A 15,991-nucleotide genomic window follows, 5' to 3' on the forward strand; every position below is an offset into this window, starting at 1 on the left:
TGTCACCTGCAAATAAAATAGTTATTATTAAACTATTTATTCAATTCCTAGTTTTACGGAAATCCAGACTTTTTTTTCTGAAAATGTATTTCTTAGTGCTTAGTGCTTAAGCCAGTTCTTGCAATAATTTTCCCTAACACGTTATGAATAAAAGCAAAGATAGTTCCTCCTCATATGACATCTGTTCAGCTTCTATATATATCTTACTACTGACTATTTTGCTTCTCACTTTTTTCAATTTCATTATCACAACTTCTTTTAATTTCACTAATGTAAATAAACAGAAGGAACAGTAGGACTTGTCTGTATGTGAATATTTGCCAAGACAGCTTTGCAGTGTAATTGTACAAGAATTGCCATGACAATATAAGTCTTCAGAGGGGCACTTTGCTCACAGATTAAAAGGAGCATTTCCAATTTAGCTTACGTTTGGCTTTGTCCTGGAACATCCTCATTAGGAATTTCTCAGATAGATGAACACATCGTTTTGCTTGACAAAAGCATTCCAGGCAAAAGTTTCCCTCCTGTTATAGGGAAGCTTACCACTAGCCTATGGCACTGAATGACTTCACTTCTTTCAGGTCTTCGACAAGTAGTTATAAACAGCACAGCCTCAAACTGTGATCAAAGTAAGCAGTGTAACACTGCAGAAAAAAAAGCAATTTTAGTCCTCAAAGTGAGCAATAATTCATAATGCACTGAATACTGCAGATCCTGTAACGTCTGCTCTCTTCTAGTTATGTAGAGCTGTGACTTTATAGCAATGTACTGAATCACTAGGGGTTTGTCTCCCTTTGTTTCTGAGATGTAAGGCTTGAAGAGTCTAAGTTTTTAATCAATGGTATTTCACTGCAGGTTTCTTGTCATCAATTCTCAAGTTGCTTTTTTAGAGGTCTGTCCTGTGTAGCACCCCAACAACTGACCTATAGATAATACTAGCAAAGTCTCAGAAAAAGACAAATGTCACCACCTCTAGTGACAAGGATGGAGACTTCAGTTTTGGAAGTGACTCGGTCATCAAAGCGAGCAGTGTTTGCAATGTGCACTCTAGTTATTTCAAAATACCATGTGACAGGATATTTCCTTATTTAGAGTACAGAGCTTTATCCATCAACCCTTTGACACAGAGAAGGACCTGTTACTATTCTGACTCAGAAGGATTTTATACACTGCCAATCTTATAGTCCAACATTTGGTAGAGGAATGAAAAGCAAGTTACATTTGCAATGAGTTTCTCCAGGTTCCTAGTTTTTCTTTCCCTCGTACATGGTTCATTACAGTCACTGGGTAAGTTTCCTGTTGGTTTTGTGTTAAACTAGATAGGAAAACGCTTTTCCTTGGGCAGCTTTACAGTTTTAACGCATAGACTGATTATTTTGTATTTGTTATCAGAATCAATACATGATCTGAAGAGATGTTGGGTATTATCCTGGCAATTCTTGATTCACAGAATAAAAGAGGTGTGATGTAGGGATGTTGGGGGAAATGGAGGTAAGAAGAGCAGGATCTTTAAACTGGAATTTCTTTCTGTGGGAATATTAAATCAGATGGCACTGTATGAGAGATGAGGAAGCATGGAACTCTTTCCATTTACCCTCCCCATCACACCCATGGTGCAGTGATCAGTCAAAGGGTTTTAGAGCCATGTTTTCATGATAGCTGTGCAAGTTTCTCTTTCTGCTACAAAACAGGAGGTATGAGAAGGAAGAACTGGCTCCTCCCCTCCAGTATGACCAAATTAGAAAAATAATTCTCATCTGAAGATGTATATCATTCATTGGGTATAGCTATAGAGAGAAATGGTAAAGCAGTAATATATGCGGAACTGAGCAGATGAATGTATTTGCATGAATGTAAGATTGAGAGTGTATATCAGACATTTCAGGATAAAAGAACACTCCCACAATACTGTGATAGTTTAAAAAGATGAAGCATTACTAATCTTACAGAATCTGAGTTGAGGGTGAATCTGCAAGATGTCTCCAAGTGTAGAAATGTGTGATTGAACCCTAAAATTTTTATTGTGTAAATATGCTCATGACAACCTGATCTGTATTTTCTCTGGTCAGCTACCCTTTTCCTTTAAACAATTAATGAAAAGATGGAGTGATAAAGCAAACCTACTGAGCCATACAGAATACAACAATGCAGTGAACTCATTGTTGTCTGAGATCTACTTGTGGCTTTCCCGTCTTCAGGAACCACAACTTATCAGCAACTTATCACCACAGAATTTTACTTTTCTGCAAGGTATATATATCAAACTCTAAACACAGTGCTTAAACCCCGGATTTTACTAAAACAACATTTTATTTAAAATCTCTAGCAACACAAGGGGTAAAAAATTATAAAAATTAATTAAAAAAAGATGGTGTGACCTCTCAGTTTAGATAGACAGATATACTGATAAGATAGGTCCATTACTAGGAGGTCAGATTTATGATTTTATTATTATTTTCATATGTCCTCTTAACCCTTTCTTCCCCCTAGATACCTTTACATTACAAGGAAATGCCAATGGACAGCCATGTGTATTCCCTTTCAAATATGAAGGCAAACAGTACAACGAGTGCACAGATGCTGGTAGGTCAGATGGCTTGCTCTGGTGTGCGACAACAGCAGACTTTGATGCTGATAAACTGTATGGATTTTGCCCACTAATAAGTAAGTCCTGCATTTTATTTATTATCTTGTCATGAAACATTGTTGAGAAAACCATCTATTGAGCTACCAGGTTCTTTATTGGGTACCAGCTGCACACCCTCATGACAAACCTTGTCAGAGTAGCCCAAATGAAAATCATCTGATTGAACATTAGCCCCAGTAGCCCAGTGCTCCCTCTCCAGCAAGCGGAGAGGAAGAGGTGCCTCCAGAGTGTGGCTGAGCCCAGCCAGGTTCTGACTCACCTCCTGGAGGTGCCTGTTTCTCTTTGTGGACCAGAGAGGTGAGGAGGCTCTTTGATAGCTCATTTTATGTGACTTAAGTACATGGCATGACCAGCATGAATTTAGACTGATATCTTTCTTTCAAAAAATTCCCATTGCTCTTTATTCCTCAGCCGTGCCCTGTCAGTCAATTCTCACTTAATCGCTAAATGCTGGTTTTTGCCCTTAACATCCATTTCCTGCCTTGTTCTTGTCTCCTATTGCCAGCCTACCCCAAAATGCCACTGCTAAAATGATCCTCCTCTCCCATCTTTGTACTATCTTCTGCACTGAACTTGCATTTGAATCCCTCCATCTCAGGACACAAACTGTTTTACTTTTCTCACCACCTGCCTTCCCAATAACACAACAGTTTCAAAAGGTTTTTTGAGTTGTTCTGCAAACAAAGACTGCAGCTGATTTGCACACTGGTGCTACACAGAGTGTTTTTGTAGCTCCTCAGGCTGTCAAGGGCCAGGTTCTGCCATTTTTGAAAACACCGCTTCTCTTGATGACGAACTAAGAAGGAGTTCCTGCCCCACGACGATGAAGAACTTCCAGGGTCATAGTTCACCTACACACTTACTTTCCTCCTCTGACTTTACCCCAGAATCTCTTTTCTCAATCAACAGATACATTTGGTTTACCTAGTACTACATTTTGTGTAAAAGAAAATTTAAAAGCAAACATTGGAAACTTATTCACTCCCTTCTAAAAACTTAGAAATTCAAAATAATATTTTTAATTTAAAAAAAATGACACTTTTTTAAAATAGATGCCTAATCTGATTTCAATTTTTCTGGTGCTTTAAAATTGATGATAGCATACAGTTATTGCTGTGCATTTTTAGAGATTTTGCATCATTACATACTTGATTTGCTTTTAGTTGGTGCATTGTCAATCCTCTAACAGCATTATGTCACTCCTTCTTCCAGATGACACAGAAAGATTCTGGACAGAAGATGTTTCAACTGGCATTCACTATCAGATAAACTCAGAATCAGCTCTAACATGGCACCAAGCAAGGAAAAGCTGTCAGTAGCAAAACGCAGAACTATTAAGCATCACAGAGATTCATGAGCAAGCATATATAGGAGGTAAAATGATAGAGAACAAGACCTTAAAATATGCTGCCCCAGAGCTTTAGATGATGAAGTTGGCTGCCTTGTCTGCTGTCTCAGCGAAGAAGACAGGTTGTCAGGAGTGGTTCAGCAGCTGCCAAAAGGGAAACGGTCTGAATTGCCCTTCCACTAGCTGGTGGTTTTTTTATGAAGGGGTGGTCTCAAATCTCTATAGGGGGAGAAATGGCCCCATCCCACCTTTGTGCTCCAGGTGGGAGCTATTGCATCGTCTGCAGCCTCTCCCAGGGGGAAGGTTTCCTCCGCTTGCCTTTGTGCCAGTGCACTTGTTCCTGAACAGGGCTACGGTCTGGTCCTCAAATTCACTTTTTTCCTCCGTGTTTCAAGGAATATTAATTTTCCTAGGAGAACATATGATGATGGCTAGATTGGTCCTAATATGGGTACATTTGCATACAGAAACTCCAAATAAATTCAGTGGATTTCAGATGCAAGTATCATGGTATCAGTTTGGTTATAAATGGTGTGAAGGAGACTTTGAAACCACTCACATCATAGAAAAAAAACTGGAAGCAACTAATTGGCACACTGTCTTTGTATTTGTGATGTGTTTACTCCATGAAATCGGTTACAGAAACATTTTAGCACAATCTCCTAATGAAAATAAGGTATTTTTTACATCTCTTATGTTTTAATGAAACAAAGACAGAGAAGTAAACTCTTATTTAAGTAGTGAAATAAGATGTTCATTTGCTCTTTTAACTACTGACATCTCTGCTAAATCAGTATTTATTCATTTAAATATACTACTTTTCTAATCTGTGCACCTCAATAATGCAGAAAGTACTGGTTTGTGGGTGGTTTACACTAAGAAATATATATTTCTTACTTTTAACTTTATTTCTTTTAGATGAACTTGCTAAGAATGAGAATAGGGAGATACAACTGACTTTTTTTTTTTTCTAATTTAGAGCTAACTAAAAAATTCAGTTTTGCATTCTGGATTGGATTGAACACTTTGAATTTCAACAGTGGATGGCAATGGGCAGGGGGCAGCCCTTTCAGATATTTAAACTGGGCTCCTGGTAAGAACTGTATCTATTTTGTAATCTTTGAATGGTTTCTGATAAGACACCAACTAATAAAAACTGCCCTAACTACTTTTATTTCAGGAAAGCCATTCTGATTTAGAATAGCTGAAGATCTAGATCTTTATTTTAAGAAGTACACTTCCAAATTACAAAGTTCACTGTGGATATCAGCTATAGCAAGTTCTTTTATTTTCTTACATAACCAAAGAGCTTGTTTATGAAAGTAGAGTGTCATTTGGGGTGATATATAACCCTGCAGACCAGAGATCAGAATTTTTCCATAACATGTTGCCCAAGACAATAAATATAAACCAAATCTTCCAAAAGTAGCAAAATATTTAGAAAATAATGCTACTATGTTGTCTGGAGAAATTCTAAATATTATTGAAAGGCTTACAGAGCCAGCTCATAACTCCTCAGCAGTTTATGCAAAATTGCACTGGGCCACATCAAGGAAGGGAGACAGGGGTGGGTTTGTGGTGCTCCTCACACGTGGAAAGTTCTTCTGTTTGCTTTTTGGTTGGTTGGTCCCATGTTTTCTTTGTGCCACAAGTATTTCAAGCCATCTCCTCTTTTGGAAGAGTTACAAGGTGGTAAAGGAATAATTAAACTCTCCTCTAAGTTTTCAAAAATTTTGTATCAGGCAATTTCTTTTGCTGCTTACAGAGGTTTTTAAACACTGCAACAGAAAAGTGAAAAGTTATTTTATAGGAAAGTAGAATTGTGTAATTCTTGAGATATACTGGAGGGATAGTATACTTTAAAACTGAATATTTTTAAAGAAGTTTTTGACACAGGACAACGGTCTAGCTTCAGCTGTTCTGTCTGTGAGCACCAGGATATCAGTATCAGGAACAGAACCAGAAATTTCCTAGTACTATCCTGACACAAAGTCAATGGAGGGTCATTACTTCACTGTGAATGCATAAACTAAAAGCAGTATCCTATAAACTACAACACCAGTTGTCCTATGGGAGAGGGCTTCTTCATATTAAGCATTGAAGAAATCAGAATAAGTTGATGTTTCTACTAATAATATGAGGGTTTTCTTAATCTTTTTATTTATTTTTGCTGTGAGATTCTATTTTCTTTCTTACTCAAAGGAAGTCCTGTCCTGCTGCCTGGGAAAATCTGTGGAGTGATGAATCCCAGAAAGAATGCTAAATGGGAAAACCGAGCGTGTAACCAGAGACTTGGCTACATTTGTAAAAAGAGAAACTTCCACTCCGATTCTGACATTATACCCAAAGGTAGGTTAGTCAAATAGAAAGAAAGATTTTTCTTTGACTTCTAGAAAGAGCAATCTGTAAAGATCTGCAAATGATAAAAGGTATGCAACATTATTTTTTCAACCAAGACATTAGAAACCTTTGAAAAACACAGCTATACATGCACACACAGACTTTTAGATATTGCTTTTGTCCTCCCATTGTGTATTAACCATTCATAGCAGAATATTACTATTTTGTTCCATCGTTCTATCATTCATTCTTGCAAGACAGATAGAAGCTGCTCTGTCATGGTAACCAGTGCCAGCAATCAAATTTGCATAAATACAGTAGAAATTTTATGCTTCTCATTTTCTTCTCACTTGCTCCAAATGAGCTATTGCAGTTATTCTAATATTAATGCAAAAAATCCTCCTCTGATGACAACAGTACGCAATGCATTGGGTTCATGTGAGCAGACCACGAGGAGCAGCAGTATTTGCACAAGCTACACTTCATCCATGGGCCACCCCGACCTGAGCCTTCGATGATACAACGTGGCTATGAACATGCCACACGCAGGAGAGATCTGCGGGAGGCTGTCACCTGGGAATGTTATAAAAGCTACTTTTACAAAGAAGTAGTTATATTAAAGAAAGTAGAGAAATAATTTCAGAACCTTTATTCCCCTATTAATCTGAAAAAAAGGTGCAGGACTCTATTTTTAAAACAAGCTTAAGGTAAGCTTTTAAAGATAATTAGGAATCTAAGTAATAATAAAGCCACTGAGTAAATATGAAGACAAAACTACCAACTCTGCACTAATTGCACTGTTTCCTGACCTGCAGTTACCAGAGAGTTACTTCATGCTTTTCCACATCTGAAAATTATGTGTGTTTGCAAGAAGACGTTGAACAGGAGGTAGAGCCTAATGTCAGCCACTGCATGCAGCACGGGAGACCATGACACACTGACCAAACTGCTCCGGGGGGCAAAGAGCATTATTTCAAACTACATGTCTTACACAATATGGGCATTTTTCATTGATTCTCTGCTTAAGGAGACATCATTCTATTTGCATATTTAACATACTGTGCCTTAATGATATTTGTTTTTCATTTGAATGTATTTGCATTTCTAACTACAGCTTTATGTTTATTCATATAGTCCTACTTCTGTAAAGAGTGCTCAAGAGACCTCATTCTAGTGTCCTTTATCTTCCTCTTACAAAATTGCTCTGAAAAATTGTGCTTTAATTTTAGAAGAATTGAGACCTATTAAGTGCACAGATGGTTGGCGGCCATATGCAGGCCACTGCTACAGCATTCAGCGAGAACCCAAATTATGGAAAGATGCTCTGACTTCATGTAAGAAGCAAAACGGAGATTTGGCAAGTGTCCACAACATTGCTGAATACAGCTTTCTAGTGTCACAGCTTGGTTACAGTGAGTATATACGTAGGCCCATATTTTGTTTGCCCCATCTGTAACATAAAAGCTGGGCTTCCTATTAAATATTAATGCTTTTTTCCTGAAATGTCACAAGTTGAAGGCTAAATCTAACTTATGGTATTGTTTTCTGTTGTTGCTGTTGCATAAACATAGAAGTATATTTATATTTATCAAGACATAATCTACATTGTAAAACTTTATAAAGCAGGAAAAGAAAAAAATAGACACACATAAAGATCTCTAAAAATTACACTTCTGGCACCTTTATTCTATGTTCAATATTTTCAGCTCCAAACCTATAAGAAATTTAACTTCTTGCTGAGATTAAAACCTTTTGCTGAGGTTAACCTCTTGCTGTATATCCTTCTAAGAAAATAATATCTTGTCACTTCTGATTTTCCTTGGATATGTAGTAACCACTCCTGCTACTTGCTGGACTTGGTGAACACCCCTGATGGGCCATTACAATCCCTCTAATGCTTCCGCATGAAGGAGATGCATTGGCAGATGTCTTCATGGCTTGAGCTCAGTATGATTGCCTGAGAGGTGGGACACTCACTGTCCTACCTTCCATGCTACGGGCCATTATGTTGTTCTGAATCACAGATATTCAGAAAGTTTGTACAAATCTTCCATCAGCCATAAAGAGCCTCAAATTTATTAAACTCAGTATTTCTGGATGGAATTAGAGGCCTTTTAAGTACAAACCAAGACATCTCTTGCTGCAGATCTGGGAGGAAACCAGCATCTTTCTTAAAGCAGGAAGAACACCCTGTTTGGGCTCCCTGTTTGTTCCAGATGTGAAAATGTTCACCATATTGTATAGCGGTCCTTAAGCAAAACTATTTCTTTTCATGCTTCAGAGCCAACAGAAGAGCTATGGCTGGGTCTGAACGACCTGAAGGCTCACTTCTATTTTGAGTGGAGTGACGGGACTCCTGTGACGTTCACCAAATGGCAGCGCAGACATCCCACCTACACAGGCGGTCTGGAGGACTGCGTTGTCATGAAGGGGCAGGTATAACCATGCAGTCATTTTACAGTAATGCAAACTAATAACTATGTTGGTCTGAAATCATTTGCCATTATATACTTATTCAGGAGTCATTTTTTTAAATTAACTTAAAATAGTTTTCCCAATAAACTGGGCATCAACCAGAAGAGATGTTTAGAGGACAGAAGAGATCAGAAGTAGAGAGGTAGCATTTTCCTAGTGCTGCCTTTTGAAATTTCTTATCTGGTGAAAAGCCTGATCCAGAAATTTTATATTAGATTCATTCTAATGCTGCAGCAATGAAAAAAGATAGCTCTGGGAGAGGAAAGGGAATGAACTAGTTAATACATTGTGTGGTTATCATAGATGCTATTTGCATACCTCATTTTCTGATCCGATAGACCAATATGTCCCTCCGTGTCACTTCATTGAGACATGGAGACCTGGCACTAGGGCATGTTTCTTCAGCCGTGACATAGAGAGAGCATTAACACCTGCCTGCCAAATACCTAACCTGAAATCCTATAGTATTTCTGACTGCTTAGCTCACAAACTTTATTTTCTTGCAAGACATGGTTGGTTGACACATTTACATGCATGTGTGTGCACACACATATACACACAAGAAGTGTCATGAATTTTAAAAGAAAGAGATTGAAAAGGCTGTTATGAAAGAAATGCTGTTATTGAAAGAACTGTTATATCATAGAATAGTACTGATTTTTGTCAGTATTAGGCATCAATAGAATTGATCCTAAACCAGATTTTATGGGGGGAAAAAAGGTCCTCTTTAAATTTTATTTTTTACATAATTCTTTTTTTAAAAGAAATCAGTACTTTTCAGAGTTTTCTCCTTGATGGATAAAATAGTTAGATTTACTGCAACACACTCAGATGTGCTTTATTTCAGTTTCATTGATCTTTTTTCCAGAAGTATAGTGAAATAATCCTGCTCTAAATGCAGATCTATTAGCCCCAGATGAGATGTATCTTTACAAACCCTCTCATTAAATAGATAGTTATGATAGCAAGTAATGCTGAGACTTCAAGATATTATTTATTTCCTTCTTTCACCTCAAAACAGCATCAGATGGATCTTAAACCAATCCTGACAGATGTATCTGGATTTTTTTTCTAATAAATCCCCAGCAACAATCTTATAGCCTTCCTAGGTAATATATTTCAGTGTGCCTTGTAGTGAAGAAGGAGGAAAACACTGGTTTTCTTATATTTATGAATGCCACTTCTTTACATTTGTTTCTTCTCCTTGCTATTCTAGGATGGATACTGGGCAACTGATGTTTGTGATAAGCAACTTGGCTACATCTGTAAAAAGAAGGCTTCAGCACAATCCTCTGAAAAAGAGGCAATGGAGGACCCAGGCTGCCAGAAAGTAAATACTGTCTCATAAATTAATTATGTGACAAAATTACATGTATCTTTAACATCATAATTTCACCACTATTCTCTCTGTTTACGCTCTTAGCCTAACAATACGTGTAAAATTACCAAAAGCCACATTGTCTGTTCTCTTAGGTCTGCTGTCTATTTAAAGCCTTTATGAAGTCCTTACTACATAAGAATGATAAAACAAAGAAAATAATTTCAAAACATTAAAGGATTAGCTTTCCTGTACCATATTACTACCGCTGGACTACTTAGTTGGCCTTTGAGTGATATCAGCAGGTTATTTTTTTCTAAACAAGTAATTTTTCCAGAGTTGACCTCTTCAGAAAATCATTATGTCTATATTGGTCAGCAGAGCTCTCTCTAAGAGCAGGAAGAAGCAGGGGTGTTTTACTGATATTCCTCCTTTCTACCCTCCCCACAAACAAGCACTGACTGGATTCCTCTTGGCTCAGAACATCTCCTCACCCCTTGCACTGAGGGCTGGCAGGGGCAGCTCTGGGGAGCTGTGCTTGTATGTGAATTCATTTCCATATTGCAATATTTTTGTGTTTCATTATGTCAGACCCCACAGCTCTGGAAGGCTGGAGCTGCATCTCCCCCCAAATGAATCACAGGCTCGTTACGGTGCAGTTTGCATAATCTCAGCCTTACAGAGCACTGGAAAGCCATAGCAAATAGCACAGTCACAATTTTCTTTGAAAAGTCACATACACATAAAAGAGATGGAAACTAAGATCTTGACGTCATCCATTAAACAAAAAAAGCCTTCTGTAGGAGCAAACAGCAACAAAAAAACCAGCTTTTGTTTATTAACAGATCAGCCCAGTTTCATCTTGTTTTTAAGCTTAGCTGCAACAAATTGAACATCAAATATTTATACACAAAAGAGCAGAGCTAATTTCTATATTGAAGTCTCTTTCAATTTCACATTAAGAACCTTATGTTTGTCACAGGGTTGGAAAAGATATGGTTTTCACTGTTACTTGGTAGGCTCTGCACTTTTGACGTTCTCAGAAGCAAATAAGACATGTGAACAGAGCAAAGCTTATCTAGCTACAGTGGAAAGCAGGTACGAAAATATCTTTCTTTATATTTCAAAATCAGTGCTTCTGATGGAGAAACTTGCAAAACTTGTCCATTTTTTTGAAGTCTTCAAAGTGCTTTATCAGCACTTTTCAAAAATTTTGTAGTAGTAAACCAAATAAAATTATCTGTGCAGGAAAAAAAAAGACTCAATGATTTAGGGCTTTCTACTTAATCTATTATAACAGTTTTCAAATTTGGGGGGTTCTTGAGTTAAACAGTTTTCTCTTAACTTTCAATTCCTAATTAAAGCACCTTCTATGTGTTTTGGTTTTTTTTTTTTTCTGTTGGAAAGTAGTTACTACAATTTTCATCTATTTACTGACGGGTGTTATCTCATTATGATAGGAAAGCTTTAATAAAAATATTTTCCTAAACTACCTTCTAAGCCAAATTCTGAACAAATCTAGGAAACCTTCCCCAGAACCTTTCCCACCACAGCCAGAATGTATCATCTCCAACCTACCCCTATCTCAGTCAGGCTTTGCAGACTTCATGGCCTCTAAGGAACATGACTGCCTTCAGAGGTGATGGCCAGCAAAGCTGACAGTTTGGTCCTGACTAGGTGGTCTGTTTGTGGCACCTCGAAGATTTGGAAAGACAAGGAAAATAGTAAAATACAACTAGAATCCCACTTGAGTGGTGATTTGTGACATTTCACAGAACTTCTTGGAGAGCAGAGAAGATGCCTTCAGCTAAAAGGAGAAAGTTGTCCCTCACCAAATTCTTTTGACCACACTTAAAAGCCTGCTGAGGTTTTGCCCGAACTTCACTGAGGAGCTGTTGCCTTGTGGTCATGCTAGCATGACAGTGACACCTCTGTTTGTACCACTTACTTAGATTAATATTGCAAGGTAATAGGTTGTGAATGACCACTGTTTTCCACTTCAGAAATGAGCAAGCCTTCCTGATTAGTCTGACGGGGCCGAGGTCTGAAAAGTATTTCTGGATCGGTCTCTCTGACACAGAAGAACGAGGGAGTTTCAGGTGGACCAGTGGTGAAACTCCTCTCTTCACACACTGGAACACAGCAATGCCAGGTAAGCTCTGCACGGGCTCAACCCTTGTGATAGGAGTGCAGCCGCAATTCATGCAGCTTTCTGCTTTCCATCCCCTGGTGTTAGAAATTAGAGTAGGCACTTTCTTTTGTGCTTGTAGCTGTAAGTGGCCAACACCACCAGACCGTGTGTTTGATGCCAGTGCAACTAGCACTGTCACAGCCAAGTGTCAGGTCTTGCATAGGTCAACCTCCTGCGAAGTTGTATAGAAACACATATTTAATGGGTTAGACTGAAGGCAACACTATGCAGGAGTTAAAAAGGTCCATGGTCTCTTTTTTTTTCAACTTTTTAACACCAGTTAACAACAACTCATCAGACTGAGAAAAACTATTACGAACAGTTTTTTGACCCACAAAGTGCACATGTGAGAAATGAGCAGTGAACGTCCAGCTTTTCTGCACTTCAGCAAAAGAGATTAACTTCTATGTGGGAACACTTGCCTTCACACTAGCTAGTTACGCCTTCAAACAGACTTGTTGTACTTGATATCAGCCTTCTTGAAATTGAATTACCTGGATATTGAGAACCCCGAAGTAGTTGTCAGGCCATCTGCTGCATATGTAAATAAAATCAAATGCCATTTGTCCTGTGATTTCCCTGGAGTGGAAAGATAAGGAAGATTTCTATTCTAAAGCTGCAAGTCTCTGCTTTTGGCAAAGCTGTGTCTCTGAGACTCATTCTTGGCTCTGGCCAGATATTTTAATCTGCATAATCTGCATCTTCCTTTTGATAATTTTCTATGAATAAAAGCAAAGGTCTCATTTCTTAGAGAGCAATTAAGACAGGTTTTATTCATTTCTTTTCCATATCACAAAGGAAAAGAGCAAGGCTGTGTTGCCATGGGAACTGGAGTTGCAGCTGGATTATGGGATGTTGTTAGCTGTGAGAAGACAGCAAATTATCTTTGCAAACAGCAGGCAGCAGGAGTCCCACCTTCTGCTCCTCCGGTACGGATCCTTGCGTCTCCCTGTGCCGAAGGCTGGGATGGAGCATTCCAGGCAGACTCATGCTTCAAAGTAAGTGTGTGTCTACCTTCACGGCGAGCCTGAGCACAGGGGAGCCCAGCGGTCACTGTGGTACTCAGGGATCCAGGTGCTAGGTAATTTTGGGGGAATTATCTTCTCCATGGTATTCAAGGGCAAAAAAACCATGAGAAAATCCATCAAATATAATGGAAGTCAACAATGGAAAACCTGAAACAATGAAAACAGAGTCCTAGAAATATGCTTTCGTTTATTTAAATGCCAGGTGAAAACCTCACCTAATTTATTTACTTCCAGGAATTTGGGACTTCAGAAAAACATAGTATTGCATCTCAAGAGCTGGCAGTGTGACTTGCATAAGACAATGTTTCTGAGAGAAAACTTAAGGAAACCTGGCCCTCTGCCACCCTTTTCTCACACAGCATGTGATATTTTTAGTGATACATTTAGATCCAGGTTTAGTTTGATATTGGTGACTCTTCAGCAAGTACAGGTTTTGGGCATTCTCTTGATTTAGCTAAAAATGCCTTAAAAAGCCTACTTTTTGAAAAGAAGAAGAAACAGTAAAGAGAAGGCAAAATAGATCAAGTAAAAGTAAATATGCAACATTGCTCTTGCAGGTCTTTACATAAATATCCTCTCATTTTCTTTCTTGAGACTCTGCCTGTTGGGAGGCCAGAGATGATTTTAGCCCTGTATTTGTAAGAGTCTAACTTCTATGTCACACTTAATTATTGTTACTAACATTATTGGTTCTGCCTATTACCAAATTGTTGATTATCCTTTCCCCAAAATGTCAAGCATCCAGTTCCTTACTTCAAGAATGTACGTACTTCATAGTAGAAAGTGGAGCCATTTGTATGCTTGCACCACCACACAAAATCCCTTCCTTGGCCAGGGTCAGCACCTTGCCAAATGGCTTTCTCCGTCCATACTATCTTTTCTATTCCAACCTGTTGATCTTCCTTCCACCTTCCATTCCTCAAAAATCTCCTGCTTTCTACTGCAAAATACCGCAGCTGAGCTATTCCATCTTTCCTCAAGCCTTTCAGTGGTCAAAGTTCCAATTAAGTTATAAACTATTTTTTCTTCTCTGTACATTGTGATACCTTTTCCTCTCCTCAGACACCTATGCTACTCTTGCCTTATTTTAAAATATAGGATGCTAAGAAAAAAAAAACTTACGCTTTATATTAACAATGTTTAATATTACAGGTCCTGACAGACATTATGTTGTCTCACTCAAGAACAAAGGGGTGCTAAAGTGATACTGATTTTAATTACATAGGCAATTATATATTTTTATATGCCAAACTTTGCACATTTAGTAATTTATTTTTACTTTTTTTTTTTCTCAACAGTTTTTTGTGAGAGAGGGAAACCAAAAGAAGTCTTGGTTTGAGGCTGAAGAATTCTGTAGAGAAATAGGAGGAAATCTGGTCACAATCAATACAAGAGAAGACCAGATTTTATTATGGCAATTAGCATCGTGAGTACTTGCACAACAATTCTTTTTCATGTTCATGCTATTTTACATAAGAATTCCTTCAAAATATATCTGGAGCTGGGCAAGTGAGTGAATAAACACAATCAAATTTAAATTAAAATGGAAGTTTTTCATCTGGAAATATCATCCTGAAACATTGCTTTTAAAAAAACAAATCTTGAATATTTCAAAGAGGCTTTGATATTTTTAGAAATTTTCATAACAGGTTTTTAGCAAGACTGTACTCCAGATCTGATCAACTTTGTACATTTTAGTCCCTCTCCCAAAAGGGAGACAATAAAATGTTCAGCTCCAGCTGTGCCTTTTTTCTAACTGGCTGAAATTCATATTTTAATCAATATGCCCAAAAACCCCCTTGAGCTAAGGTGTAATGTAAACCAAAATGCAAGGAATTAATGTGGAAATTTCTGACCATAAACTGAAGACTCCTGAAATCAAACAGGAATTAATTTTAATTAATTTTTGCTGGCACTGTAGATGCCATGTCTTGCCCACAATGTAGAAATTATGCCATTATTTCCCCCCCCAAATTAGACCACTACATTCTGATTGTATTCCGTAATGTCAAGACATCCCAATGGTACATAATGTATAGCTATTTAACTAAAACTGTTTCACATAGTGGTGAAACCAGGGTTAATTTCTCAAATAGAATTAAAATTGCCGTATAAAAAGTCTTTGTGATCTCACCCTTCTTCATTTTATTATTTTTCGGTATTGTGAGATGCTGAACATGTTTTTACCTCCCTGTTAAGTCTCTTTGCTTCAGACTATGAAATCTTTGCAAGGGGAAATCTTCATGTTATGTAGAGAATGAAATAGGACTCTATTTTATCTGGTCCATAAGTACGATAAGATAAATAGTGTGAACTATTAAATAAACTACATAGGAAGTGCCCAGAAGCAAATCAAATCTGTTGAAAAACAATTGTCATTATTTTTCATTAGTTAAATTGTGTTACAGCTCTCTACTGATGTTTTACTTTTGCTAAAGCCTCTGTCCGTGAACTCCTGCTACAGCAAGGAGCTGTGTTGCAGCCACAAGGATGGGAGCCTGAGCTAGCTCTGTGCCACATCACTTGTCCTTTAACTTACCTTCAAATATGGCAAGTCTTGTCCCACCGCAGAGCACTATCAAACCCCTCGACAGAGTGCAGGCAGTGAGCCTGGCTATGGGCCAACAACAGTGAAGGAGCAGAG

General features: G+C 38.0%; 1 protein-coding gene across 1 annotated transcript in view; it reads left to right on the plus strand.

Annotated features, from left to right (window-relative positions):
* Window positions 1–1,133: 1,133 nt before the first annotated feature.
* LOC104317950 (macrophage mannose receptor 1) overlaps window positions 1,134–15,991 on the plus strand; it is a 34,787-nt gene continuing 19,929 nt past the window's right edge. The window contains 12 exon segments of the mRNA XM_069776336.1: window positions 1,134–1,287; window positions 2,491–2,664; window positions 3,860–4,021; window positions 4,975–5,088; window positions 6,198–6,344; window positions 7,565–7,747; window positions 8,617–8,771; window positions 10,027–10,140; window positions 11,111–11,226; window positions 12,132–12,280; window positions 13,118–13,317; window positions 14,646–14,773. Coding sequence (XP_069632437.1) covers window positions 1,227–1,287; window positions 2,491–2,664; window positions 3,860–4,021; window positions 4,975–5,088; window positions 6,198–6,344; window positions 7,565–7,747; window positions 8,617–8,771; window positions 10,027–10,140; window positions 11,111–11,226; window positions 12,132–12,280; window positions 13,118–13,317; window positions 14,646–14,773 — 1,703 coding nt within the window. The 5' untranslated portion in view covers window positions 1,134–1,226.

The sequence above is a fragment of the Haliaeetus albicilla genome, chromosome 2, assembly GCF_947461875.1.
Source record: "Haliaeetus albicilla chromosome 2, bHalAlb1.1, whole genome shotgun sequence".
NCBI lineage: Eukaryota > Metazoa > Chordata > Aves > Accipitriformes > Accipitridae > Haliaeetus > Haliaeetus albicilla.